At 35.5% G+C, this 27,870-nt stretch overlaps 1 protein-coding gene and 1 pseudogene across 2 annotated transcripts in view; one reads left to right on the top strand and one right to left on the bottom strand.

Annotated features, from left to right (window-relative positions):
• The first annotated feature begins 439 nt into the window (after nt 1-439).
• Nucleotides 440-1,740, top strand: LOC149195779 (uncharacterized). Its single transcript, XM_089408021.1, has 3 exons — nt 440-916; nt 1,342-1,458; nt 1,666-1,740. The coding sequence occupies exons 1-3, from the start codon at nt 440-442 to the stop codon at nt 1,738-1,740; spliced, it is 669 nt and encodes a 222-aa protein (XP_089264147.1).
• Nucleotides 1,741-4,549: 2,809 nt separating this feature from the next.
• Nucleotides 4,550-27,870, bottom strand: part of LOC149195778 (serine carboxypeptidase-like 35) — a 45,177-nt pseudogene continuing 21,856 nt past the window's right edge. The window contains exons 9-11 of the transcript XR_016255127.1: nt 5,265-5,364; nt 4,826-4,926; nt 4,550-4,603 (exon numbers count right to left, since the gene is read on the bottom strand). The product of XR_016255127.1 is annotated as a serine carboxypeptidase-like 35 (transcript). The remainder of the gene's footprint in view (nt 4,604-4,825; nt 4,927-5,264; nt 5,365-27,870) is intronic.

Raw genomic sequence — 27,870 nt, 5'->3', positions numbered from 1 at the left:
ACAACAATGCTTCCACATCCTCATCCTTTCTTGAGAGTGCATCTGCCACCACATTTTGCTTCCCTTTTTTGTAGATGATTTCAAAGTCATAACCCAACATCTTTGTGACCCACTTTTGTTTCTCTTCAGAGGATAATCTTTGTTCTAAAATGTATTTAAGGCTATCATGATCCATTTTTACCTTGAAGTGTCTTCCCATTAGGTAGGGTCGCCATTTCTTAAGTGCATGGAGTATTGCCAATCACATGGCAAGTGTTGTAAATTGATTATAGATAGCGTAAGTACAGATAATTTGGTTGCCACCGAGATGGTGGAAAAGTTGGGATTGAAACAATTTAAGCATCCCACACCTTACAAGGTGTCGTGGCTACAGAAAGGCCACCAACTATTAGTTGATGAACAATGCGAAGTTGAATTTCACATTGGCAAATACCAAGACATGGTTGTCTGTGATATTATGCCAATGGACGTATGCCATGTACTGCTAGGCAGATCGTGGCAGTATGATTGGAAGGTGATGCACAATGGGAAGACAAATTGTTACAAATTTGAGAAGGATGGGATCAAACATATGCTTGTACCCATCAAAGAGGAGGATGTAGCAGAATCAAGTAGAACAAAAGCATTGTTAGTAGGAGGAAAATATTTTGTGAAGCAGATTGAGGAAAATGAGGTCAATTATGCGATTGTAAGGAGGAAAAAAACTATGTTGCTGTACACAGAAAAGCCAAAATTGCCAGCAGAGATTCAGGAGCTGTTTGAAGAATTTAAAGACATTGTAGTTGACGATCTACCAGATAAGTTGCCTCCCAAGAGGAGAATTAGCCATCATATCGATTTCATACCTGGAGCAAGCCTACCAAATAAGGCAGCTTATAGAATGAGCCTAAAAGATAATGAAGAGATTCGTAAACAGGTGCAAGAGTTGCTGGATAAGGGACTGATCAGAGAAAGTTTGAGCCCTTGTGCGGTATCAACAGTACTCACACCCAAGAAGGGTGGAGAGTGGCGGATGTGTACAGATTCACGAGCTATCAATAAAATCACTATTCGGTATAGATTTCCCCTACCCAGAATGGATGATATGATGGATTGTCTTAGTGGGGTAGCTTATTTCACGAAGATTGATCTGAAGAGTGGATACCATTAGATCAGGATTAGAGAAGGGGATGAGTGGAAGACAACTTTCAAGACCAATGAAGGGCTGTACGAATGACTAGTCATGCCATTTGGATTAAGCAACGCTCCTAGTACTTTTATGAGATTAATGAATGAGATGTTGAAAGAATTTATTGGCAAGTTTGTGATAGTTTACCTGGATGATATCTTGATTTTTAGCAGAATGAAAGGAGAATATCTTCAACATGTTCAAAGAGTGTTAGAGAAGTCACAATAGAACAAACTACTGATAAACTTAAAGAAATGCACTTTCCTGCAGAAGGAATTGGTCTACCTGGGGTTTGTAGTTGCAGAAAATGAATTGAAGATGGACCCAGAAAAGATTGCAGCAATCATAAATTGGCTGTCACCGAAGAACTTATTTGAGGTACGTAGTTTTCACGGACTGGCAAGTTTTTATCGGAAATTTATTAGGAATTTCAGTGAAATCTGCGCGCCAATGTTGGACACCATCAAAAAGGTTAGTCAGCCTTTTTGTTGGACCAGTGCGGCAGAAGACAGTTTTTAGCTTTTGAAGCGGAAGATTACGGAGAGGCAAATCTTGAGGCTGCTCGACTTTAATAAACTTTTTTAGGTTCGGTGTGACGCAAGTGGGATAGCTATTGGTGCTGTGCTCAGTCAGGAAGACAGGCCGGTGGCATTCTTTAGTGAGAAATTAAATGAGAGCCGACAGAAATACTCTTTGTATGACAAGGAATTTTATGCTGTGGTCCAAGCTTTAAGACATTGGAGGCACTACCTACTGGGAAATGAGTTTGTATTATTTTCTGATAATTGGTCGTTACAATATGTAATGCAGCAGCACAAACTAAACCATAAGCATGCCAAATGGGTAGAATACTTGTAGAGTTTCACTTTCATATTAAAACACATAAGTGGGCAAGCCAATAAAGTGGCAGACGCCTTGAGCAGAAGAGATTTTCTCTTACAGGAAAGTAGCATACAGGTGATGGGATTTGAACGTCTAAAGGATTTGTACCGAACCGACACAGATTTCAAGGAAGATTTTGAAGCTTGCCAAAATCCTGTGCTGAGGAATGCAAGTCCATGGTTGGATTACAATTTGCAGGAAGGATTATTGTTTAGAGGTGGACAGTTATGTATCCCAGACTGTTTGATGAGGGAAAATATTGTACAGGAGAAGCATAGTTGTGGTCTAGCGGGTCATTTTGGCATCAATATAACTTTGGAGCAACTCAGACATTTTTATTACTGGCCCAGAATGAGCAGGGATGTACAACAATATGTAAACAGGTGTAAAGTCTGCCAACTGGCGAAAGGACACAGTCAAAATACTGGACTTTACACGCCACTACCTGTTCCGAGTAGACCATGGGACTCAGTTAGCATTGACTTTGTCTTAGGACTGCCTAGAATGCAGCAGGGATATGACTCAGTGATGGTGGTGGTAGATAGATTTTAAAAAATGGCTCATTTTATTCTTTTCCGAAAAGCTAGTGATGCCACGTACGTAGCTCACCTGTTTTTCATGGAGGTTGTTAGATTACGTGGCCTACCCAGATCTATCATTTCTGACAGGGATGTAAAATTCACTGGACACTTCTGGCGCACCCTGTGGAAAAAGTTGGGCACGCAATTGAATTTCAGCTCCGTGTATCATTCGCAGACTAATGGACAAACAAAAGTGGTGAACAGGAGTTTGGGGAATTTGCTACGGAGTTTGACTGGAGAAAATTCACGATTATGGGATCGTGCTCTCGCTCAGGCAAAATTCGCTTATAACAATTCACCCAATCGTAGCACCGGGTATAGTCCATTCCAGATTTTGTACGGCATGCACCCTCGGGGAATACATGAACTGCGAGATTTGGGAAAGTTGGAACGGAGAAGCGTGGATGGAGAAGATTTTGCCGAAGCAATGAGCGAACTACATGAACAGGTCAAATTAAAATTGCAGGATAGCGTCCAGAAGTATAAGGAACAAGCAGATTCAAGGCGAAGAGAAGTGCAATTTAATGTTAGGGATGAGGTCCTCGCACAGTTGCGCAAGGAACGATTTCCTAAGGGCGCGTATAATAAACTAAAATTTAAGAAAATTGGACCCTGCAAGATCTTACGTAAATTTTCAGCCAACGCCTACGAAATTCAGCTACCACCTGATATAGGCATATCATCTATTTTCAATGTGGCGGATCTGTTCCCATATACTGCCCAAGTAGAGGAAGACAGTGTGGCACGGCCAGAATAGGACACCCAAATTGGAGACAGTTCTTGGATGAAGCATATGCCTTCGGCTCAATCCCATGAGATTGAAGGGATCCTCAGTACCCAGGTAGCCAATAAGACATGTCGGAAAGAATATCTACGATATCTTGTCAAGTGGAGAGACCGTCCAATGGAGGATAGCTCATGGCTCGACGCTGCGCAGATACAGAAGGCTGGCTATTCGGTGGAGGAGCTCATGGAACGAAGCCATGATTTTCTTTTACCCCGGGAGCCTGATGCAGGAGCATCTGGTTGACAGGGCAAAGACAGAGGCAAGGTTGATATGGTTTTTGAAGAGGATGGAGAAATTAATTTACTGGATGGATGGTATACTTGTTTTTCTTTATTTTACTTTTCTTTCGTTAAGTTGCCTAAGATTAATGTAATAAATTTTAATTAGGAGCAGTAGTAATTAGTTAGAGTCGTTGTTTCCAGACAGCTAAATTACTGTTGTAAAAGCATGAAAAGAAAATGTATTAGAAACCATGCAAAGTTCTGTATGAGGACTAACTGTTGTAACCAATTGAACAAACTAACAGCAGTTGGAATAATATGAAAAACAGTGCTATTAAAAAGAGGAGGAGAACGAAATAAGAAATAGACAGAGAGGGAGATATAACTGTTTTCTGTGCACACACATCTCTACAGCGTCCTCATTACTGTGTAGTAATTGATATTAAATAATCATATAAAGAATGTAAATGCATTTCTACAGGTTCTAATACAAAAGAAAAAGAGAACCAAAGTTGGGAGAGAGGCAACAGTGCCCAGTTGTAGGCGACAAAAATGAAAAATAACCAGACATCAAATAACCATAACAGGTATGTGAATTTATGAACACAATCCAAAATCTATTACAACGCTGAGTTCATAGGGTTATAAGTTACAGTCATCCAAAATGCATTGTTCATTTCCATTCTGTCAAAGTAAAGAACCGAACCCGGTTCACAGACGTGGAAAGCAAACCAATTGCAAATAGAAACCAAACCCCAAAAGACCCCAATTCATTTCCTTAACCTGCAACGGTGCCTAACGACTCGAGAACCAAATACAGACAGTGGCTCAAGGCCAGCAAGGAAAATATCAAACCCACAGTCAAGCTGTGAAGGACAAGAAAACCACAAACAGAGTGATGCTACCCATATTATTTTCGGAAATAGCTGAGAGCCCGAACGTCGAAACCCTCGAGCGGCTCCACCTGTGAAAAGGAGCAATAGAATGAGATTAGCTTCCAATTAACCAAATACAGGGCGACTGAGAATAGAGTGAACAAATGAAATGTAGTGCATTTTTTTTACCTGATAGGCGAGTTGTATCCATAGCTACACCGTCGAGAGACCTTCCTACACACGAAGGAGCCAAAGATATTAGACTCAAGTAGAAGAGGAGAGTAAATGTCCAGCATGGAACAGAAGCTTACCAGGTAAGTTGGCGGAGGAACAGACAGAGAACGCCACCATAATCCAGTCGAATCAACCAGTGTTGTGGGAACGTTACCAAGGACCACACGGCCATCAACAACTGTAAACACCCATGAAAATACAGACAACAAACCGATAAAAGACACACAAAGGTGGAGACCCACTAAGACGGACCCCAAACGCGTAGCAACAGCCGACATGCAAGCAAAAGAACATAAGAACGCAAACCTTACCAGGGTTTCATAGAGTTGCCGGGTGAACGGAAGACCTCCAGGCTGAGTCCCTGATGATCAAGGCTGTGCAGGTTACCAGGAGCATGTAGCTCAAGAAACCAAGCAGACAAACCTCAGAGCAACACACAGAAAACTGTCGCGAAGCTGCAAGGGGACGCGAGAGTTCACGGAGCAAATGACCAGGAAAAATCACAAGTGACCAAACGAGCACAAAGGAGTAACACTCTATACAAGGCAGGTTCGTAGAATTCCGAGGAGGGATAGATGTCCACCCGATAAACAACCAGCGCACAAACACCGTAACCCTACTCAGATCAATGCAGATTAGAAATCAATTAACATACAACAAAAATCTTTTTGTTTAATGCATTCATTTATTGTACACCATCAAGGGTAGCGTACCGACGGCGGGACCACGTGGGCTGGCCCCATCACTATTATGTCAATAATTGAAGAAATAACATAAATGAAATGTGCAAAAGATATGGCAAGACAAGGGAACATCGAGATTGGGTCAAGCCATAAAAAAGCACCGAGATAGGAAAAACCCTTGATCAAATGTTCTTATTATTAAATTCAAATGTTAAGCAGAGAAAGAAAGGGAGAAAATGCAATTTATGACAAGGAGGTAGCCCAGGCAAGTCTTCCATTCTCTACTCAAACAATATCAACTTGATTATACCCTAACTAGAGATCAACAGAAGACACAACAACGATAAGGAAGAATCCAAATAGAGTTTGTTCCTAGTTCAATTTGAGTCGCCTTCATAATTGATTATGATAAACCAGAATGGATATATACTGGACATATCCATTTCACTGATTATCGAACTTGGTTAACTGATTCTGATTTTGTCAACAAAGTTTCCAATCACTATGGCTGACATACTTATACATGATGCTTGTCATGGCTTCTTGTAACTTGATTTGTTGAGGTAGTAAGGCCTAACCACTCTTCCAAATAGCCAAGAATAGACTTGAAGACCTCCTTAATTACTACAAGACTTTGTGGTATTACCACTACTACATGTAGGGGGGTTTTAAGACAATATTTAAGACAATATTTTAGTCAATTGTCTTAACTTAAGACAAAAAGAATCTTGTGTATTGTCTTAAATATTGGGTGTCTCAAAAATTTGTCTCTATAAAGACAATATAGAACACATATTATTATTGTCTCTACAAAGACAAGAATTATTGTCTATTAAGAGACAATTTCATTTGTCTTTCTAGAGACACTTTCATTTTTGTCTCTTTAGAGACAATTACATTTTTCTCTTTTTAGAGACAATAGCTAATATTAAAAACATATTGTCTCTATAGAGACTATATGTCCATAATTCAAACTATTGTCTCTCTAGAGACAATATAAAAAAATATTTAGAAATAAATAAATAAAATCATTTTGAATGTTCTTTCAAAGTAGTTTCACATTCAAAGTTCCCAAATAGTGATTTTAATTACCTTAAATCTTTGTTGTTTATGGATACCAACATAATAAAAAATAAATAAATCCATTATTTTTAACGCTAATAGCAAAGTAATTTTAAATCTAAATGAAAAAAACAATTCTGGAAAGGAACATTGAAAATAATAAGGCAACACACTTATATTTTTTGAAAATGCATTCACATCATTGAACATGCAGAATCCTCAGCTGGAACTTCATTTTAAGACATTATGAGTAAAAAAAGAAATCTTCTAGATTTCTCCATCCTACAAGAGGGTTTACTCTCTAACATAGAAATTCAAAGCTTCAATCACATTAAATGGTGGAAATTAAATTCATATCCAGTGGTTAAAACACAATTTCAATACCCTTATATAATTGGAATTGGCTTCCTTGATAAAAAAGAATTGTAATAATGTATATGAATTTGAATTTACAATTGATTGGAAATTCTGTCTTCATGAAGGTTTTACAAAAGATGAAAAATTGACACAGTTCCTGGCAACATGATATAGGTCAATTATCAATCTATTGGTGGCCTACATAATTATCTTCTCCACTATTAGATTTCATAATTTGAGTTGGCTCTATCTCTTGTTGCAGCCCAAGAATTGCTGCAATTGGTATCCAAACTGGTGGTGATATAGTTCCCAAGGATGCTTCATATCCAATGAATCTAATTTGGGTAATGAACTATTATGATCAACTTCATAACAAGCTGAAGTTGCAGAAAAGTCTCTATCACTAGATTTTTTCTGGGTAGTTAATCATTTCTTGGAGGCACACCAAACCACCCATCCTTCTTCCTGTTAAGAATAAAATAATAAATTCCCATAAGGCAAGTTTTATACCATTGCTCAACCATTTCCAAGAGAGCTACTTACTGAAATAAAATAAAATAAATGTAGTGTGTACCTGAAATAGAAATGTGTGCACTCTTAGTATTTCTTCATTATCACTTGCCTTGTCGTGCCTTGTCTAATTCCCCCAAGCACCTGCAAATGCAATAGTAGAGTCATTTTCTTTTTATAATAAAAACCCCTACCATATTTATAATAATTAATAATTGAAATAAAAATAAAATTCTACAAACTTATTAAACTCTCAATATAAAAATGGCTCAAAAACAAAATCAATATACTCTTTAATATAAACATAAATTTTAATGATGATACCATCTCTATTTTTGGTTGGTAGCACTATTTGTTCCCAATAAAAGCCCAAAAATGTTATGAATACTAGTGAAAATACTAGGTAAGTTTCAAACCCTTTTAAAATGAAAGTACATCACCTATTTTTCTCTGTAGTGGGATGGGAACTATTTGACAACTCTTATTAAAAGAGTGAACAAAATCTTTGACTAAAACTTGTAGAATCTCAATCAACATTAATACTCAAAATCATATGGGATTTTCCCTAAATGAGGAGATAGGGGAGAGAGAAGTGAAGTCTTCCACCTAGCCAGATGACGTGAGATCAAGTGGTGATTGAACTGGAAAACATCAAACGGAGAAGAGGCAAGTTGGTTCAAAACATAATAAATGTCCTCCTTCCCAGTGAACTACTCAACTCAATGGTACTTTGGCTATTGCAGTAAATCACAAAGAGAACTCTCCCACAAATGCAATTACTTATTACAATAATGAGTTGGGAAACATGAGAAAATGAGTTCAATGAAGAGAGGTTGAGCAGAATGAATCTTCATTCAAAAGGGTTGGTGGTTTGCATTCCCCTCGAGTGTTGGTAGTGCGGAGTATCACCAATCTAGTCTACTAGCAATTGCCGCAAAAGGTGAAAAGACAGGCTCATAGATTTTCTAAATTGCTAGAATAATATGAGGAATGCATTTGTAAATATGTATTCCATATATATTGACAAATTTAAATTTTAGTGGTGTATAATTGTTCAGTCTTATGTAGTGTGGTCTTATGCATACAAGTGATGGCTTCAAGGTGGTTGCCCTGGGGTAACTAGTTTAGCATTCTACATGCCTCTTTTGAATGCAAATGCAATATAATATAAATATACACATAAATATAAAATAGATGCTCTTGTGACACTCTACTTATGAGGTTTTTTGGTAAATGACACTCCCACTCTGTTGCATGTTCTCACAACTTATGTTGAAAGAAATTTAATAGAAGAGTGAATTAGAGATATATCATAAGATCTATACCTTCAAGTGACATAAACAATATGGGTATGCTGAAGGATAAATCCTTTAACCACAATGAAGGAAAAACATGATGAAAAATTGCCCAATCAAGAATTTTAAGGAGCAGTTTGTAGCAATTAATAAATCTATCATATAGGAAGATGCATCTTTGAAGCTACAAATATCCAAAAATAGCATATGGTGGGAACAACAGTAGTAGTTACAAACCCAAACGAAGTAGAAATATTTTCAGGAAATTAAGGAGACATTAATACACAAGGGTGTATATGCAAGGACTCAGATTTTAGGCCTCCTAAATGAATGCTATGGAGAAAAACGAGTCTTTGTTTGGAAGCAGCTATCCTTATTGGCCAACAATTAAAATTTGAAATGGTTATTGAGGAATAATAGAGGCAACTGTTAAGATTTGAAATGGCTATTGAAGAATAATAGACGAAGAGTTTCTCACACTCTATGCCTGCCTCTAAACATAAAAATTATGTGGAAAGGCATTGTGAAAGCAACCAAAGTTAGGAAATCTTGATGGTAGTGATTCATGCAACAACGAATAAATTGTTTATAAAGATGGGCAGTGAGCACCGTGAATGTCTGTGTTGGTAACAGCTGGATAAAGAGAATGGAAAAGCGAATTAAATCCATATATCATATGAATATCTGGCTTCAAGTGGCATGAAGAGTTGGTTATGCTGCCAAAAAATATTGACAAATTGCCAACCCAAAATTCAAGGAGCAGTTTGTAGCAATTAATCAATCTATCACAGATGACAAATAAAGTAAAAAAAATAGACAAATTGTAGACTCAGAGTTCAAGGAGCAATTGGGAGAAATTAATCAGTCTATCACATATGACGATACATCTTCTAACCTGCATGTATCCCAAAGGAGCAACCAGTGAGAACAACAGTAGCAAGTGTAAAAATGAATGGAGTGGATGCATTTTCAGCAAACTTGGGAGAAATTAATACACGAGTTATATGAAAGGAATCAGTTGTTGGCCCTCCCGAGTAAATGTTGTGTAGCAAAATCATTAGAGTGGACTTGTTTCATTTGTTGGTTGTTATAATGATTACGTTGCAGTGATCTTACCCATAATAATACTCTATTTGCAGCTATGGAATCTGGAACCGTATTTTGATGTAAGGATGTAAATTTTTGGGTTCTTTAATGGAGCAACAAATAGTACGTAGATTTTTTGGGTTGTTTTCTAATTGGTTTGTGACGTCATTTTCACTTCTAAAGCAACAAATCCATAATTCCAGGATTAAATTATAGATTATGGAAAAATGTAACATTCAAAAGAGTTGAGAATACATACACAATTTCCTTCTCAGGTGGGGTTGCCAAAGGTGGTTCCAGGTACTTTTCCTCCAATATCTGGGTTATAACATCGGAGTCTGGAATCCACTTATAATCAATCTTGATGACAAGAACTTTTCCTTGAGGGTTCATATGCAAAAACCTGTGCACCAACATCTTCAACTTAGCTCCCCCTAATTTCCCACATAAACATAGGCACAATCTCATACTCGTAATCGATTTTAACCATATCCGTAAAGAAATGGCCTACAATGAAAATGAAAAATACTATATGGGCCTCGAAACCAGAAAGTTACTAGTCGGGTTTGTTATTGGTATCAATGAACTTCATGTTGCATGGGACCTGTTTTTCCTCGAGAGTAAGCAAAACCCTCTGGCTGAAGGGACCTGCTCAAAGATGTGTTCAATACATTAAGCTTTACTTCATACATTAAAATGCCTGAAACGCACTGATAGATGACAAACTGTTTGACAAATAAAGATGAAATAAAAGCCTGGAAATGCAAAATTGAATCATTTTGCTAAAAAAGGGGAAAATGAAAGGAAAATTACTTACCAATCTACTGAAGCCTTGGCATTCTACAATTTTAACTTGACACACTCTCCTCCCATGACTCGTAGTTTATTGCTTGTACATCAGTTTTTCTGAAGATGTTAACATGATGTAACCTCTCACAACTATAACACTATGATTCTTTCCTGAGCTTGGATTTTAGTGGACGAGGATCTCTAGTGAGAAATGGTATGCAACGATGGAAGAAGAAACTTAAGGTCACCGTCGCACAACCTTTCAAGCTCCAAATGGAGGTAAAATGAAAATGCAAAACTTAGCCAATTTGTTCAGTTTTTGTGGGTAATTCTTTTCTCACACATGTAGTTTTATGTACCATTCCTTGACCACTTCTTGTTTAGGAACATTTACATTTATTTATAATGTAGGCATGTACTATATCAGAGGAGATAATTAAGAATAGAATGTTCATTTCCTTCTCTTTCATTTCAACCCTGTCTAGAGTTAGAACTTTCTTGACTTCCTTATAATTGTTTCTATGATTTCCTTGTAAATGGTTCCCTAGAACTAACTTAGCACTTTGATTTATTTCTTTTTGTAAATAGTTGGATGTATCCTAATTCTTGTCTATGAATAACAATTGTTTTCTTCCTTTTGTTAATTTTTTGACACAAGTTCTATAATTGATCCTGACCGTAATCTTAAAAATATGCTTCTCATAGTGTGAATCATATTATGTAAGGTAATATGAAGGGAACTACAGTAGCTAGAGTCCCCCAATCAAATCAACAATCCCCTGGAATTGGGTTGATTTTTGCATGTTGGAGTGTCGTAGTTTAATAGGGGCGTGACAAAATCTCTTAAACAACCATACTAATAACTAGATTAACATTCTAGAAATGTTTTAATTTAGTGGTACTTTTAGTACTGTGCTTGTTTCATACTCTTGCTCTTAGCCCGTAATGCATGCTCTGCAGCCTTCCTCATAATCTTGTTATTGATTTCTCTCTGCCTGGAAATAAATGCATTTGCCTATCCATCTTTGGATTTATCCAAAATGGAAATAAATTTCCATGATGTAATGAGTTCTAACAACTTGCAGCAAAGAGGCCTCATGAAAGAGAGAGAGTTCATGAAGAAGCTCCAGGAGATGCTCGATGAGGAGGAAAAACTTCAAATTCCAATTGCACAAGGGTTTCCATGGACAACAGATGAGCGAGAGGTTACTGTTGAATTAAAGTTATATGTTTACTGGAGTCCAAATTTTGTATATTTGTATCAATAAAATATCTCTGGGCATCATCTGAATCTTTTGCATCTGTTTTGGAATGACAGTGTTTGATAAAGCCCCCTGTGAAAGAAAGCACTAAACCATTGGATGTGAAGCTTCACACTGAAATAAGGGCAGTTGACCGTGTTGAATTTGACTGCATTGTAAGGCATAATTTTTTTCTCTCTATGATTTTTAATGCCCTTTAAATGTACACAGCCTTTAATCATCTTCTTCTGTGGTGAATCAAGTAGATTTCAGAAAGACTCAAAGCCATAGAGAAAGAAAGGCTAGAACAAGAGAGATTGCAGAAGGTATGTATTCTTGGGTCATTTTGTTATCTTGTTTTTTTGAAACCTATAAATTAGCATAGTGAGGCATGCACTTGACAACTGAATTCAATAGTTAGCCGAAGAAGAGGAGATCAAGAGGTTGAGAAAAGAGTTGGTTCCACGTGCTCAACCAATGCCCTTCTTTGACTGACCTTTCATTCCCAAAAGGTATGGTTTCTTATTGTACTAAGCAAGATGTTTATGTTTCCGTTAACAAGATGTCTAAACAAATTGAGACCTTCTTGTGATTACAAATTGAACAAATTGTCAAAGCTTCCAACCATCCCCAAGGAGCCCAAGTTCCATATTCCTAATCACAAAAGAGAAAAGTCCATATCATGGAATGATTTCAATGCTTATCAATAAGAAATTACAAAATGACATAAGATATCTATGTACAACTACATTATTTAGATTGGAGAAAAATAAGTTTTCTTTGAGATTCAAGTTGATCGCTCATCAAATATTGAGATTTTTTGAATCTCTGGTCACTTTGTGTTTCGGTTCATCAAGCCCAAGAAATATAGTGTTAGTTTTGCATTTACAGGTGAAGAGAAGATATAACGCATTGTATTTAGTATATCAAGGAATGCTGCCTGTTCTGTATGCTCATACAAACAAAATTGACAATGAAGTTTTTAGTTTATTTGTATTTTTAGGCATTTGTTTCTTAACAAATGTCAAGTTAATATATGTCAGCTTTCTTCAAGCAATATTTTCTTATAATTCTGGCCTGATAAAATGATCAAGCTTGTGGGTCAATTAAAAATGATTACATGGATCAAGATAACTTTTCAAGGGACTATTGTTATAAGAGTGTGAATGTTTAAGTATAAACAATCTAGCATTTATAATTCTGTTGCAAACTTATATCCAACCAAACTAACTTAATGTTTTCCCTGCAAACTGACATCTTTGGAATATTATATATCTCTTACACCATAATTTTTTCAAGCATTGGGAAATATACAAAATTTCCATGGTTCTATATCCATATTCATGTTATATATGTAGCAGGACATGGATTTTAATCTGGGAGCATGTATTATATTTGAACCAACTATTTAGTTTGATTCTGTTATACAGATATAACTGGTCCACTCGAGTACTCTACACACTATCAAGAGATTGAAACTTCATTGGAACATGACCGTTGAAAACCGAGGCTTTCCTCTAGACAAGACACTTGGACATACTCAAAAGAGATTGAAACTTCATTGGAACATGACCATTGAAAACCGAGGCTTCCTTTAGACAAGTGTAATGACCCTAGAAGAAATGTAAATATTTTATTTATTTCTGTAAGAAAATGAAACTGAACAATATTGTTATTTTCTGTTTATTAAAGTAATATTATTAATTTTCTGGAAATTATAAAGTGTTTGGGAAATAACAGATTTTGTAACTTCTCATGGGAGAAGTGGAAAGAAGGCAGTTGCTTGTAGAACCCTAACTACCTCCCCTAACTGGGGAATTCTCCCAAGAAAAAGAGGGGAGGGGAGGAAAATTTTTGTTGAAAGGTCAGACAGTAAAGGGAAAGAAATGCTAAGTATGGCGATGAAAAGATAGCATGCGCAAAGTGTGTGACTGACTTGCAGAAGACAATGGTCTTGCGAGCAAGCTTGGGGGGAGATGGGGTCCTAATGGACGAATCTCATGGTTGGGTGGAAAAAGGAAGCAGACAACGAAGGTGAAACTTAACCCAGGAGCCTATTTAACTTTCTTGGAAAGTACAGGTATGTAGAAATTCTCCTGGAACTAATCTGCTAGCCTGAAATTTAGTCATGTGTTATGAATCAAGCATGTGTTATGCAATACAATAATGTACTATAATAGAACAGGGAAAAGAGGAAATATTGACCCTGTTCTGAAAGATTAGTTGCAAATAATATAGAAGGCTAGAATAAGAATTAGAGGTGTTTCCTATTGTTAGAAACAGAATTATTGTTTGATCTGCAATAACTAAAATTATACTGGAACTTATGTACTGTGGTGTTTTCTGTTGTTAGAAACAGAATTATTGTTTGATCTGTAATAACTAAAAATTATACTGGAACTTATGTACTGTTGAAGTGACAACTGGGAAGAAACAGAGAGAGCATTATTATTTCAAATAATCGACCCAAAATACGGTCTAGTAGGGAGCTGAGTAGACTGACCTGGAAATTCAAAATTAACCAGACAGTGCTTACCCTAGCCCAAAGATGGGATTCCTGTGAGAATCTGTGTGAATCAAAATGTCATAGCATGAAGAATCAAGCCATAGAGCTGGTGAACCGGAAAGTAGATCAATACTCAGGCAAACTGGTAGTACTCCTAGTAGGATTAACCAGCAGCCTTGTCTCCAAAGGAGGAAACCCTGAGGTAAACTACTAGGTTTAAGCAGAACCGGGGTTAGGATGGAAAACCCTAACAAATATTTACCCGAGGAAATCATATACTATAGCCGCGTGCTAAAAGTGGAAAATAGAAGGAGCCAAGAAGCTCTGCTCATAAATAATAAACCCTAACCTCATCTTTAACATGAAAACACACAGAGCAGTGAAGTGAACAATCTTTGAAAACAGTAAAATCATTGTGATAAGCAAAAAATGATATAGTGACTTATCTGTACACAAAATCTTCAGTCTGAAGGCTTTCATTAAATATTTCTAAGACAATACATACCCGCAGAGTCAAAGAAAAGACTGAACATGCCAAATTCATGGTAGTCAAGTAGACCTATGCGCATTTTTTGAAAATGAACTTTCATAGTATATATATCATGATAACAGGACGACATCAAGAAACCTAAATTTATAATAACAGTAAATCTGGGAATAGAATCTTATATGACCAGCGTCCAAATTACATTAAATAGGGAACCAAGATAGCATACACAGGAGGGTATCCAGGCCTTGACCCAAGGAAGGTATTCCAAGAAACAATACAACATAATCTTACAAGAAAACTCGTCATGGCTGTGGCCACATATCATGTTCTTTGATAAGAAAATATAAATGCATATTATTAATTCTGTAAAATTACAAGGACCTCCCCAGAATAGCAACATAACAACAAAACAGTCCGGAGATCCGGTAGCCCCTGTTGAAAACAAAGAGTGGTGTAACCTAGAAGGTAGGACTGCTCGAGGAGATATCAAGAGGCATAAGGGGATGATTTCCCTCTAAATAGCAACATACAACTGGGCAGATAACACCCACAACTACAATCGAAGCAGAGTTCAAGATCTCGTTGGATGTCAAACCCATCATATAACCAAAAACACAAATACTTCAAGACGAAGCTTACCCAGAAAGCTTAACCGCACTGGTATTTGCTGGAATGAACCAAATCCGCAAGGGTGGATAGTTGGGGAAGCTTGAGCCCGTACCCGCCATTTATATATTTAGAAGGTGGTAACAATTAATAAGAAGAATTCTATAGATGACATAAAGAAAAAAATCAAAGGAATTTATGAGCTCAGTGTTGTTAATCAGAAGGATTTCAGTAGCTTACCTTTCCAAAAGACAACCCAGAAATTCTTGTTTGGTCCTCAGTGACAGAGTATCCACCATATTCGAAGAACTGGATGGAGGAAGGAAGAGCAGAGCACGAGCAAGCGCCAAAAACTTAGGAACCAAATGAACCACAATCCAACAACCAAGAATGTGTATCATCGCCGAATAGGTCATAGCCGTCGGATCCGAGATCTGAACTCTCCACCGTTGATGGGGGTAGGAATCCCGAGACATCCAGCTATGGAGGGACGGCCTGCTCATGCCATGGAGCCATGGTAGAGCCGTAGAGATCATCAAGCCCCGGATCGAATGATCCATAGATAAACATGCAAGGGATGAGTTAAATTCACCGTATTTGATAGGTCTCGGCATGAAGTGTTGAATACTGTGCATAAGACTATGCGTACCGTAATGCACGGGCTATTTAAGGTATTTTCAAGTAAATTCATAGATTCAATTACATACTATAATTTTTATTATTTTCAAGTAATTAAGGTATCAAAACCAATGAGTTATGTTCTTATCTATATGTATTGCAAAACTAAGTCAATACTACCTAATTTAACTAGCATTTATTTTCAAATAATCAAGGTATCAAAACCAATGAGTTATGATGATATCTATGTGAATTGTAAAAGTAAGTTAATACTACCAAATTTAGCTAGCACTCTAAATATTATTCAAAGACTCAATGATAATTAAAATTTTGTTGAATACATCTAGTTACTTGCCATGTCTTCACTGCTAAGTTTTGGTACAATTATAGAGTATCACATTGTGATGTAAATGTAGTCTAAATTAAAATTTTTAAATTACACCATCTATTACTATATCCACTAAACATAATACAATGACCACAAGGTACCACTACTCATACTAACATGACAAATAATTGAGCTATCATACTAGTATGACAAATAATTGAGCTACCACTATAACAAAGAGATTTTCACTACCATGGACATAGATAAATTAGGGATTACCTTTTCACATGTTTAAAAAAATATATAGATATAGTTTCCCATTGTTACTTCTATCACACTACTTATGACAACACTTACTTTAAGACAATCTCCCCTTAACAAGAAGGACATGGTTATTGAAGCAACCTAATTTAATAATATAAAAGAGAAACACATTTATTATATTGGGAAAGATATACTAACTTTGGATCTATCAAGGGAGGAATGGGATCATATTACTATAAGTGAAAACCTCTTTTACAATGTGAACTTTTGAATAAATTTTTGCATCATATTTATCATCTCAGCACTTATAGATCTATCTAAGCTCTCTTAAACGTTTTATCTTAATTTTTTTAAAACTAACATCAGACATTAAGTCAGGCTGACTATTCACTTTCCAAGGAAGAGAATATGTCAACTTGGCAGTTACCTGCATTATAACTTAATATTAAACATTATTCTTATTTTTTCTATTAATATGAATGCTTATAATATTTAATATGTTGTTAAGTAGATTACACATCGAATAATTAGTGAAGTATTGAACATTGGATGAGAGAGTTGTAAGGCTGAAATTTTGGCTGCCATCGGTTAAATTTGGTGTTTGTATCATGTCAATGAAAAATTAGATTTCACACCTCTCCAGGAATCAATCAAAATAATTTACACATACCAATCAAAAGAATTCAATAGATGGTTAAAGTAGTGGTTGGGAGGAGTTCATTGCGAGAAACATCCAAGGGTTTCCAAACTAGAGAAACAAGGGCACGTGTTTGATTTATTGGCTAACGTTTGAAAATTTTCTACAAGAAGAGGAGTTGGTGGGAGTCCTTATGGCAAGGGCTTGCACCTCTTCCTTTATTTGTTAAAGTAGCCTTGAAATAAGTGATTATAGATATATGATACATATAATATGCAAACCAGACACAACATAACAATATTGAACATTTGCATGAGACATAACTTGATTTATTTTCAATATATTTTTCCTTTAAAAAAGGAAATATATGCCACCATGATGCAATACAATGATTCACCAACATTGGGCACCAAACAAATGAATTTTACCAAGGATGTTATGTATGATGACAATCATCCACGATAAACTATCATTATTAGCCACTTTGACAACCCTCATTTATGATCACTCATTGAACATGCTCATGAAATATAAGATCATTGGACATGGTTAACATTCTTTGGTTAACACAATCTAGTATGGTGTGAGGGTCTTGCCTACAATGATAGCTTTCTAAAACCCTTTACAACAACATTGCTTCATGAAAGGCATTTGACATTGCTTCATAATTTTTCCTTTGTATATGAGAAAGAAAATAAATGTTACTTCTCCCTTATCCAATATAATTCTCTTAATTACAAATTGAACAATGTATCATGACATTGCCTTTCTCTCTTTGTCTGAACTTGCTCAATTAAAATCTAGATACCTTGTGAGATAAAACTCAATGTATGTATTTTATTTGGTATTGTGTCAAATATTCATTTTTTATGTCTTAATATTGTGTTAATGGCCTTCCAATGCATGGTCAATATTGAATTAAAATTTTGACATGGAAAATCCCAATTTTTCAATTTTGGCAATCAAAGGCACAGTGCAGGGACAACATGTATCCATCTTGGAGGATAGTGGGGCAACCTAAAATTTTATTGATGCATAGTTGGTGGAGTGTAGAGGCATTTATAGATTGATATATATCCTGAACAACATGGGCGAGAGAGGATGCCCATGCTTCACCTTAGTTGTCTTCTTGATTGTTGGTTCGATATGTTGAGGATATGGTTGATGGGACAAATGTTGAGGATATGGTTGATGGTTCGATATTGAAGTCAAAATCCTCCCTTAACCCTTTAGCCAAAAAGATGTCTCCTCGAGTATCTCCAACAATATCATATGAAGAGTCAAAATATTTAACTTGGAATTATGGCCCACCATTATCATCTAATAATTAATTGAAATAGCAGTAGACCTAATTTAGGGATTGGGTGGATCATATGGTGGGACTGTGCTAGTGGGAACCTTAAATAAATGACTTGAAACCCCCTTGATTTTCTACCTTGATGGCATTCATCTACCAAATTTCTTGTTGGATACACAAGTCTTGAAAACATGACAAGGAAGATGAGAGGAAGTTGACAAGGACATTAGGTTGTCATAGAACATCATAAAGTGCATCCACATGGATGAACATGGAATGGGAATTAAGGTCATAAATTGATAAAGGTCACAAAGGTGCATCTAAATATTTTTGGAGTGTCCCAAAGGGAAATATACAATTCTTGTCTCCTCTAAAAAAATATACATTTATTGTGGTGATAGTATTCTAACCATATTTGTTAGATACTTTCCCCCTTTTATTGCTTATGGTTTCTTGATTATTCATTCATTACCAAACACTATACCACTAGTTCTAAGAATCACCTTCTCTCATTTTCTGACCATGCCAATCTACCCTCCATCCCATATCTCATGAGCCCTGTGTAAACCACCATTTCATTTAAGGAATATGGGATGGAGGTTATGTCTAAGTTCAGGGACGCTTTTAGCTTTTTTGACAAGGATGGAGGTGGATGTATTACGACAAAGGATCTCAGGACAATAATGCATTCTTTGGGTCAAAACCCCAATGTATATTGGAAGTGGTCCAAATGTTTTATATTCAATAATCCAGTCTTGAATACAATCAACCACAAATGAGTAGTTATAATCTGCCTGTAAATGCAACATATTAAATACACCATTCCAAATCGATTTTTCTAAGGAGAATCCAAGAAATAGATGAGTTTGGCTATCCATCGCCTCCATACATAGTAAACAACAATCAAGCCCACTTTTTCCTTTACAACACATTGTCCCATGGCAAGAAGAAGCCAGAAAGATACATGAGAAGAAGAAGAGGAAAAGAGGGGATTACAACTTTAAATAAAAGTCGTTGAAGTAGCCTTGGAAAATTTTAAGAGAAGTGAAGGTTTATTGAAGCCATCACCTTCATCTTCAAAATCTAAAACTGAGCTAAAAAGTGTGAGTGATTCTTCAGTTTCATGTTCTCCTTATGATGATGATTTTGGTGCACTTGAAAAATACACTATAACGATTGTTTTGAAGGTAATGAAGGAGATTGGATATGAGGGAAAGGGCCTATGGTTTAATGGCCATGCCGTCGTGAATCCCATCCAAGTGGTGGAATTATCTTGACATGTAGGATTGGGCGATGTCATAAAGGAATATGGTTCATTATGAAATATTATCAATGAAAGAAATTCCAACCCCACAAAGATACGAGAGTCTTCAAGAAACATGTATGAGATATTAAAAGGTGTTGAAGCTACATCACACCATTCTAGTGATCGTGATTGAAGGTCATCTCCAAGTGGTGGTGAGAATTCCAAAGGAAGAGCTAAGAAAAACTCTCCTCATCAAATGTGCATTAGAGGTAGCCATTTGATGAAGGTTATGTTGACCAAGAAGGAGTCACGGCATAAGGATACCTCTCCACATTAGGGGAGAAAGAAGTTCAACAGTGTCTAAAGAAAGAAGAACCATTGTAGCCATTGCAATAAGAAAGGAAACTAAAGAGCTACCTATTGGGAGCTCTATCCAAAGTTGTATCCCAAGAAGCTACAACAAGAGTTGGAAGCCTTTTTAAGTAGTTTGGTATGGCCATGATTATAAATCACATGTTACACAACTATTTGTAAAAGTGATGAAGTGTATAACATCACTTGTATATGAAACATAGTGATATTTTGGCCTTTTAATAGGATAGAAAAGGGAATGGTTTCTAATGTAAAATTGACCATGAGTGTCTTATAAACTCTTGGCAAGTATTGTTTTGTTTGGGTCTTGCAAGTTGGACATGTATTGGCAACCATAAATTTTCATATGAATATGGGTCTCAGTTTCTTCATTCCAAGTTCTAAAGTACAAATGTGAAGGAAAGGGAAGGTGTTCTATCAAATATATCTTTTGTGCAAATTGAGATTGTAAATCATGTTTATACTTTTGGAGGACCAAAAGATTCTTAGTGGGGAGGAATAATCTAGGAGGATACCAAAAGGCCAAAAATTCAAAGTACTTAAATCCCAGGAAAACCTATCTTAGATTAAATATCTCACCACTCTAAATCCAATGGAATGAATGGCATCTCAATCGGACACCAAAGGCCAAAAATTCAAAGTACTTAAATCTTAGAAAAACCTATCTTAGATTAAATAGCTCGCCATTCTAAATCCAATGGAATGAATGGCACCTCAATCTAACACCATATGCTAAAGCTATGATTATCTGATGTTTTGGTCCAACAATAATTTTTTTTGTAGCTGTACCTTGGGGTGCCACATGGCACTCCCATAGGATGTCATTTGGTAGTATGGATTACACTATTAGATGAGGTACATATCAATCATTGTGTGACACATGGAATTATAGACAACACTATCAGTTGATGTACGAACCAATCAAGGTGCGACATGTGCCAATATGGACAACACTGTCAATTGATGTATGGACCAAAGAACATGAGATAATTGATAGTACAGATGTTGAGGTGGTCCAATAACATGACGCCACATGGGCTAATCAACATCAATGATTTTTGTGGAACCACAAGATAGTTAATTTGGGCATTCAGCCGAATTTACTAGCAATCAGTTCAAACTCAACAAACATGGTCGTTTATTTTTATTATTAAAAGTTAATACATCTACCATTGGTCATGGGGTTTTAGCCACCAACTTACTAGCCAATAACGTTCCAATATGTGCAAGGTAGTCATTGGGCCAATGGCCCCATTTTTTTATCTACCCAAGCCATTTTTATGTAAACCATTGCTACCATATGAATGACAGAGTCAGATGGGTGGAACCAAGCCCTTCTGGAATAGTGTGTGGAGTCCATCCACTAGAACGTTGACCCAAGCAAGACTTATAAGGAGGATCCAACTGAATTTTCTATTAGAATATTCCTACACAAAATCTACATGGAATCTTTAGATTCCTTATGAAGACAAAGTTGATAGTGTTAGAATGGGGTCGACTTTATATTCATTTTAACCTGAATTTTAGAACGATCACAATGGTGCATTTATCTTTTTTATCCAGGAAACAAATATTAGAGCTCACGACATAAAGCCTTCTTCATCATTAATTACTAAGCACAAAGTTTGATACAAAAATGCACCAATTAGAAGTAGGTCATGTTTATAGTCAAAAGTCTCAGGAGGAAGAGATGAATTTATTGGTGCTATGATTATTGTGATTTGAGTAGCCAAATTTTAAGTCACTTTTAGGAATGGAGGTATAATGATGTATCTTTCCATGTACTTTCACTTCTTTTTATGAGATGAATGAAGCAACCTCCCTAGTATTGAAGAAGGGTCTTCAGATGTAGTCCATAGTTGACGAACTATGTTATAAAACTTTTGTGTGCATTATTTTATGGTTTCCATTATGTTGCTTCTTGTTTATGTGTTTGCATACATGATTTGTCACGCTCTTTCATGCAAATTTGAATATATCATAGAAGTAATATATTGTTTAATGTTGAAAAATCAGAGATTCCATATCATATATCTTGCTAAAGTATAGGCTTCTCTCCGAGAGTGTCAAATAAATATTATTATTGATTATAGAGGTATAGGATTGTTGATCAAGGTTTCTCTTGATAGTTGAGATCTGAGGTTGTGTCATCAGGGGATTTTGTTGTAACAAATTTTATATTCAAGAGTCGTGACATGTTACATTTCTTTTCATAATTATATTTTTGACTAATTACATAGAGTCATTTATTTGTATGCTAAGTATGTTGTTGCTAGCAATGTATGCTGAGTTAGCATGTTGTTAATGCTTTTTATAGTGGAATTGAATTCCTATATATTCTAACTCAGATGTCAATATTATAAATTTATTTCTTAATGTTTGAACAATATAAAATGTAGGTACCCTTAAAGTTGTTATAATTATATACTATTTGAATATCATCATACATTCACTAGTTAATAACTGATCTATTGGTAATGAAACTTAAACTATTAGGATATTCTGACACATAGGAAATAATTAAGTACAACTTGGTCTAGTGTATAGTTAGGTATAGTGTGTTTCTTTAGTATGTAATTTTTGTAACTTACAATTTGAAGGTCACGATATGTTCTAGACATGAAGTGATCTGATGGTTCATTCTCTCATCGGTATTACTGACACTTGATCTGTGGCTTAACACCCGATTGGTCCATGATATATTTTTAAAGAGAATGGAGGGTCATTTGTAAGGTTATTGTTGATGAGAGAAGCTTATGTAAATTTTCTTTCTTTTACAACAGTAAATTTCCTAAAGTGGTTGTGTTCGCTCACGCTATGGACTATTTCCCTCTTTGAGGATTTCAACCACGTCAAGGATATTGGTGGAATAATCTGTGATCTATTTGTGAGCGGTGTCCTTTGGTGTTCTATCTAAGGAACTTACCCTGTAAATTCCTACATGGTATCACAACTATTCGAGGTTCACATCAATTGTTGATCCGAATCTGAAGTTGGTACAACTGCATCTGGCTGTCGTTTCCTATATCTACTATTTTTTACCACTTTCGTGCTGAGAGGACTTCTCTATTGTGTTAGGAGCATCTTTTCCACTAAGGAACCCATTTTATTTGATGCGAAAATGTTTCTAGTAGCCCTAGCTATGTCAATTTTCATATCTGGAGGTATATAATCTTTATTTGCAGTTATAGTTATTTATCTCTCTGGTTATTTTAGGTTATAGTCCTCTATATTTTATTTTATTCTAGGATCAATACATTTCATTTCTGCGTATTATTTTTTCCTCATGGCTATGTGCAATCTGGGAAAACCAGAAATAGAGAGAAAGGATTTTTCTCATATGTATGTTATTTTCCGTTGTGCCTTAGTGTGATCTCACAAAATCAGAAACATTGAGGAAAATATTTAGTTTCTGGCGAAATATAACTTTAAGCCGAAAGTTTTGGATTAAGTTTTCTTGTTCATTTGGTCTATGTGGTTGTTTTTTTGTTTTGTAGGAAAAAAGGGATTTTTCAAGTAAGAACACACTCAAAGCTTCATTGAGCAAAAAAAAAAAAAAAAAGACACCCTTCCTAGATGCAAAGTTGTTAGATGCAAATGGGTTTACAGAACCAAGTTTGGACAAGATGGAAAAGTTGATAAACATAAAGCTCGTATTTCTTCTAAGGGCTTTTGACAAGTTGAAGGCATTGACTTTACTAAAACCTTCTCCATTGTTTCCAAAAAAAACTCTATCCGCCTTGTTCTTTCCCTTGTTTTCTCTTTCAAATGGGAATTCCATTAGATGGATGTTAAATCAGCCTTCTTGCAGGGAGACTTGCATAAAGAAATGTATATGGAACAACCTCCTAGATTTATACAAGAAGACTATATCCTTGTATTTCGGCTTAATAAATCCATTTATGGTCTCAAGCAAGCCCCTCCAACTTCATATGCCAAAATGAATAGCTTTCTTTTAGATACTAGCTTTTCTAGGTGTCATTCTGACAATACTGTCTACATCAAGAAAGTGGGTAAGTCTCTTATCATTATTGTTCTTTATGTTGATGATATTATCCTTGCTAGTAGTGATCAAAACCTTATAAATCGTGTGAAGTCTAGCCTTAAAAAGCAGTTTGAAATGATAGAATTAGGACACTTGCATTATTTTCTTTGTCTTCAAGTCTTGAAATCCAAAGAATTTATTTTCATTTCCTACTCCAAGTATGTCTGTGATCTTTTACGCCACTTTCACATGGAAGACTCTAAGCCATCCCCTTCTCCCTTTTAGTATGGAGCCAAACTTCCAGTCACTTGTACTTCCCCTGAAGTTGATGCTACCTTATACCGTCAGCTTGTTGGAAAAAATTTGTGTCTGACCCATGCCTGTCCCATCCTTTCCTTTGGAAAGTAGCTAAAAGAATACTTCATTACATTCAAGGTATAGCTCATTTTGGGATTCATTACAATGCAGAAGCATCTCCTCTATTGGTTGGTTTCACTGATTCTAATTTGGGCTGGTGACCCTAATGATCAAAAGTCTACTGCAGTTATGTATTCACTCTTCGTTTTGGACCTATTACATGGGCTTGCAAGAAAAAGAATGCCATTTTCTTTCTTCAACAGAAGCAGAGTATCCTGGCACTGTTGAAGCTAGTAAGGAAGCCTTGTGGCTTTGTCAGATCCTGTCAAAGTTTGGTTTTCAGTAGCAACATCCGACTACACTTTGGTGTGATAATCAAAGTGCCATTCAACTATGCAAAGATCTAGTCAGACATCAGCATAGAAAACACATTGAACTACACATGCACTTCATCAGAAAGCTCATTCATGACCATTGTCTTGAAGTGCAATATTTTCAACCGATGATCAAGTTGCAAACATCTTTACAAAGGCTCTCACAAAGGCGAAGTTTACTAAACTTCGATGTATGGTTGGAGTTCAGAAAGTTGTCACTAATGGAGGATAGGCTCTAATGCCTCCTTCCTTCTCCTATTGTGTCATATTTGTACATCCTTCAATCTTATCCCAACTTTTTCTTAAGGGGGAATGTTAGGATACTTTGACACGTAGGAAATAATTCAGTACAACTTGGTGTAGTATATAGTTAGGTAAAGTGTGTTTCTTTAGTATTTAATTTTTGTAACTTACAATCCGATGGTCATGGTATGCTATAGACATGAAGTGATATGATGGTTCATTCTCTCCTCAGTATTAACAAAACTTGATCTATGGCTTAACACTTGATTGGTCCATGATCTCTATTTAAAGAGCATGGAGTGTCATTTGTAAGGTGAACATTCATGAGAGAAGGTTATGTAAATTTTCTTTCTTTTACATTAATAAATTTCCTGAAGTGGTTGCATTGGCTAAGGCCATTAACTATTTCCCTCTTTGAGGATTTTAACCACGTCCAGAATACTGGTGGACCAATCTATGATCCGTTTGTGAGCGATGTGCTTTGGTGTTCTATCTAAGGAACTTACCTTGTAAATTCCTACGTAAACAACTATTTAGAGGATTGGTTTTAACCTTATCCGACCAAATGAGTTGTATTAGGTGATTATATACTACTGATCAGAGATCGTGCTAATATATGTTGAGAATATTATGCCTATAGAAGCTTGATTGGTGATAAATCATAGAGTTGATTAGAGGAAAGAAGTCCTTATCTTCAATATGTTGTTATGTCTATGGTTTAATGGACTGTTGATTATGGTTGAGAGGGAGATAATCATACATTAGATTTGTTGAAATAAGTTATTAATGATAAGTTTTAGAATTATTTTTTAAACTTGTAATATGGATATTTTCCAAGATAGAGTATTACAACGTTTATATCAATCTGTTTGACATAGCCTATAGATTTGTTGAAGTGGATTGACCAGTCTCAATTAGAATTGATAATGACAAATTTTATGTATTGTGCTAAGAATTTCTACTAACGATGTGTTGACAATCGGTTTTGAAGGTTATACTTGTATGAATATTGATGAAGTTTCCATTGATGAAATAAGTCGATGTTGATCGTTAGGATCTGCTTCACTTATGATTGTAGAATAAGAAGCATGACAAGAACATTGCATGCTTATTGGAGAGTATGCTAAAGAAGTATGCATTATAGAGCATTTGTGGGTTTGGATTTTTTGTCATGATATAAACATGTAGATCTTGATACAAGGAATATATATTTATTGATCAAGGGTAAAAGAGACTGAAAATGTTGTTTTTATTGATGATATGTGTCAGGATTATGTTGTTGATGATTAGTTAAAGTTAGTATTATTGATGGTACATATGTAGGGCTTATGATGATGATGATTTCATTTTGAGATAATTAACCACAAAGTATAGTTGCTAATGGAAGAGCTATTATGTTGTTGAGTAGAGAATGATTTTGTACAATTTGTTTTATGTATATAATTAATGACAGTAGATCCAGTTTGAAAATGGATGAAACATAGGTCGACATTGATTCAGAGATTGGTACCAATGAACTAAGGGAGTAGGTACTTCTTGTTGGAGGGTGCCAGTGAAATAGTGAAGGGAGTGGGTGATTCCTACTGGTGGGTGCCAACGATGTTGTAAAGGAAGTGGGTGCTTTGTGTTGGTGTGCACCAACAAAACAATGAATGTGAGTTGGTGCTTGCTGTTATTCCGTGCCAATGAACAAGTGTAAAGAAAAATTTAAGAGTAAAATAAGAATAATGGTGACTTATGTGTTTCTCATTTGCTTTGTCATATAGTTTTTTATTTACTAATTTCATGCACAGTACTGATAATTATTTATTAAGTAGTATTGATTAAGGAGGTGTTAAAGTTTAATTGGTAACAATAATGACTAAAATATTGGTTCACCTCCCCTATCAACATTTCCAACATTACATTATGTTTTTCACAATTTAGTCAATTATTTTATGAATATATAATGATATTGAACACTTAATACAATTGATTTGGTGATACGAGGTTAAACCAAATTCTATAAATAGTTGTTTAAGTTTCATTACCAATGGCTTAGTTATTAACTAAAGAATGTATGATTAAGTTCGAATAAGATATAATTGTAACAACTTTAAAGGACACTTCATTTGATATTGTTCACACATTAACAAATAAATTTATAATATTTCCATTTTGAGTTAGAATATATAGGAATCGAGTTCTACTATGGAGTGTAAAATTGTAAGGAAAGTATTCCTGATATTGAAAATTTAAAAATAATATGATGATTATATATTTCATTAGAGTTCATACAAAAGTAGATAATAATTCTATATTTTTCCATCATCAAATATATATTTCCAATACTTATTAATTTTTTGCAAAAGCATCAACCCTCGGAAAAACATTTTCCTAGACCAAAGGGGAGCCATGAAATTTCCCAAAGGGGAAGAAACATCCTCAATAAAATTGTTTATTAATTAATGAAATTCTCATGTAAATATATGTGTCAAAATTGGAAAAAGAAAGTAGGTTTTTATGGTCAACTAGCATTGTTAGCCTTATGGTACCAAATAAGAGTGAAAAATGATAGGCTAAGGTATTAGCAAATTATTTAGGACTTGTGATAGATGTTCAATTAGTCTTTGTTTTGTTAGGAGAAATTCTAGCTAATCAAAAAGTATAGATATATATATATATATATATATATATATATATATATATATGGAGTAGGAAAAATATTTTTTAAGAAAGGCACAGTCGTAGAGAGTGAGAGGTAGATAAGAGAGAGGGCCATGGAAAAGGATGCCCA

Source organism: Pinus tabuliformis, chromosome 2_2 (assembly GCF_031772625.1).
Source record: "Pinus tabuliformis cultivar Carrire ecotype Pingquan chromosome 2_2, CPIR1, whole genome shotgun sequence".
NCBI classification, from domain to species: domain Eukaryota; kingdom Viridiplantae; phylum Streptophyta; class Pinopsida; order Pinales; family Pinaceae; genus Pinus; species Pinus tabuliformis.
This window is presented reverse-complemented; position numbering and strand designations above follow the sequence as displayed.

What these genes read in the sequence shown, in the direction of transcription:
- LOC149195779 (XM_089408021.1), top strand. Translation starts at nt 440, where the DNA reads ATGGTTGTCTGTGATATTATGCCAATGGACGTATGCCATGTACTGCTA. An exon ending in ATGAAGAGATTCGTAAACAG is followed by an intron (nt 917 to 1,341) that starts GTGCAAGAGTTG and finishes GATTTTTAGCAG; the next exon opens with AATGAAAGGAGAATATCTTC. An exon ending in AAGGAATTGGTCTACCTGGG is followed by an intron (nt 1,459 to 1,665) that starts GTTTGTAGTTGC and finishes TTGTTGGACCAG; the next exon opens with TGCGGCAGAAGACAGTTTTT.